The sequence below is a fragment of the Acanthisitta chloris genome, unplaced genomic scaffold (genome assembly GCF_000695815.1).
Source record: "Acanthisitta chloris isolate BGI_N310 unplaced genomic scaffold, ASM69581v1 scaffold32534, whole genome shotgun sequence".
Taxonomy (NCBI): Eukaryota; Metazoa; Chordata; class Aves; order Passeriformes; family Acanthisittidae; genus Acanthisitta; species Acanthisitta chloris.
The window spans coordinates 1-2,770 of NW_008668153.1; the positions used below are offsets into that span (position 1 = coordinate 1).

Genomic DNA, 2,770 nt, shown 5'->3' on the forward strand with positions numbered 1-2,770 from the left:
GCTACCTGGTTCCCCTGTGCTCCCCATCCCCTCTGCTGCCCCTTGCAGTGGGTTTCTCCTGTGCTGCCCTTGAGCCCCTCAACTCTTGCTCTCCTGCAGGCAAAAACCCAGAGGAGGTACTGAAAAAATACCTGCAGAAGGTGCGGCATCCGCCGGATGAGGTGCGAGCGGTAGGGGTGGCGCCGGGGTGAACCCAGGGTGCTTCGCTCTGGGATGAGCGACTGGGGACACGTGCGATGCATTGTGGGGACCTCCTGCTGCCCTCATGGCTCTGCCCTACCCTGGCCCCCTCCAAAGCGGAGCTCTGTGCCTCATGCACATGTGGGCCAGCCCTTGCAGTGGCCCAGGGTGGGTGCTGGTCCCTGGCCAAGAGCAGGACGGCTTCTCAACCGCGTGTCTGCGGCAAGGTTCTAGCTGCACCCATCCATCTGACCCCACTCCTCCCCTTCGGCGCAGGACTGCACCATCTGCATGGAGCGCCTCTCTGCCCCCTCTGGCTACAAGGGGCCCCAACCAGCCGTCAAACCTGACCTCGTGGGGAAGCTGGTCAAGTGCAGCCACGTCTTCCACCTCCACTGCCTCGTCGCCATGTACAACAACGGTAACAAGGTGTGAAGCTGCAGCCTTGGGGGACACCCGAGCCCCCAGCTCGGCTGCCTGTGAGCCCCAGTTTCCCTCAGTGGGACAGTCCTGCTGCCCCACAGGACTCTGACCTTCCACCCTAATGCAGAGTTTAACTTTTAGCCGCAGAAGGCACTTTGGGACTGCTGGATCAGATACAGCGGGTGCATGGGTTTGTTTTCCCCCCACTTGCCCAGTTTATGTCCTTGCTTTCCTTCCCAGGGATGAACTTTCATCCCTGCGTGTTTGAGCAGAGCTACCTGGAATTTGGTGCCAGGCAGTGCTTATCTGGACGCAGCTGGGCTTTCCTGAGGGTGCTGCAAATAGGCCTTGTGCTCAACATTCCCTGGAAAATATGTTCCATGTTGCTTAGAGGTTTTTGATACTTATTATATTTCCTTCTTTGGAAAAGCAAAACAAAAAAACCCCACCAAATCAGAGGAAGGGAAAGCAACAAGGACTGGAAAACTGATGGGGGAGAGAAATGCAAACCTCAGGTTTTCTACTGAAGTTAGGTAGCTGTAGCAAATTCTCCCAGCCCTATCCCAGGCTTCCTGAGTGTTCTTTGAAGTGATGGTTTTCACAATTAAAACAGCATTCAGTGCTGCTCAGGGGCCAAGTGCCTGTTTGGAGTGGTACCAATTTCAGCGTCTTCCCCTTTTCCCACTCAGGATGGGAGTCTGCAGTGTCCCACCTGCAAAACCATCTATGGGGTGAAGACAGGCACACAGCCTCCAGGGAAGATGGAGTATCACATCATCCCTCACGCGCTGCCTGGCCACGCTGACTGCAAAACCATCCGCATCATCTACAACATCCCCCCAGGGGTGCAGGTGCGGCCTGGCTCGATGCCCGGAGGGTACATGGGTGATCCCCTGTGAGGGCTGGAGGCTCTTGTCGCTGCTGTATTACCCCCAGGTCATGCAGCAGCTCATGCCTTGATTCAGGAGCTGTTTGTCTGTAGGAATGTTGTGGGAAATTTGGGATCTTATCTACATGAAAGTGTTGTCTCTGTCTGCTTGATGGCAGGGCCACCATGCTAGAGTGTGGCTGCCCAGCACAGCAGCCAGCAGCGTGGTGTCCACTGAGGCTGGGGGGTTGCCTTGTGCCCAGAACATCTTTCTGAGCTCCAAAAGGGTTTTTCTTCTCCCACTTCTCCCACACTGCAGGGACCAGAGCATCCAAACCCCGGGAAGAGCTTCACGGCCCGTGGCTTCCCCCGGCACTGCTACCTGCCAGACAGCGAGAAGGGCAGGAAGGTGAGGGGGCTCACACGGGCAGCTCAAGCAAGGCAAGGTGTGCTCAGGGGCATAATTGAGGGGGAGCAAGGGAAAAGGCAGACACGGCTTATGCAGGCGAGTCTGGGTGGAGGTTTTCCCCATAGCCCATCCAGCATGCTCTGGGGGAGCTCAGCGACCTGGGCCCTCTGTTTTGGCTGGGGTAGGACGCTGTGCTGGGATCTTGAGCTCCCTGGAAGGGCTCAGCTGTGGGTTGCCAGAGTATGCCAGGATGAACAGGAGCGGGTGCTTCCCCTCTGTGTTTGCTTTGCTGCCTGCCCCATTTTTTTCCTCCACAGGTACTGAAGTTGCTGCTGGTAGCCTGGGACCGGCGCTTGATCTTTGCCATTGGGACCTCCAGCACCACAGGCGAGTCGGACACGGTGATCTGGAATGAGATCCACCACAAAACAGAGTTCGGCTCCAACCTCACTGGCCACGGCTATCCTGACATCAACTACCTGGACAATGTCCTGGCGGAGCTCGCAGCCCAGGGCATCACAGAGGAGAGCCTGGCACAGGAGAAGGACTGAGAGCATGGCGAGGAAAGGGTTGCCTGTGCTGGCACCCACCAGGATAAAGCTGCTGGAGAAACCCATCTGGGGGCTTTGCAGGGTGCACCTGGAGCCCCCTGCTCCCAGTGGCACCCACCAAGTGGGAGTACCCCCAGGCTGGCTGGGAATGTGGGAGAAGGTCTTTTTGGCCATCCCCTTCACTCCCGTGGGGTGGGAACCTCCCCCATGCAGCTGTGGGGCTTCAGGTTAGCTTGACCACCCTTCTGGATGGTGTCCTATCCTTACTGCCACTGTGCTGAGGGTGTGGGGGGTACCAGACTCCCCTCTCTCCTCATCCATCAGACTGTCCCAGCCTGA

At 57.6% G+C, this 2,770-nt stretch overlaps 1 protein-coding gene across 1 annotated transcript; it reads left to right on the forward strand.

The window, feature by feature from the left end:
• Nucleotides 1-99: 99 nt before the first annotated feature.
• On the forward strand, nt 100-2,445 carry LOC103800413 (E3 ubiquitin-protein ligase DTX4; the record flags this gene model as incomplete). The annotated part of the gene is made up of 5 exons (XM_009072787.1): nt 100-161; nt 457-609; nt 1,293-1,454; nt 1,791-1,880; nt 2,198-2,445. Coding segments are annotated over 5 exons (701 nt in total), but the record flags the coding sequence as incomplete, so codon positions are not given.
• Between the last annotated feature and the right edge of the window lie 325 nt (nt 2,446-2,770).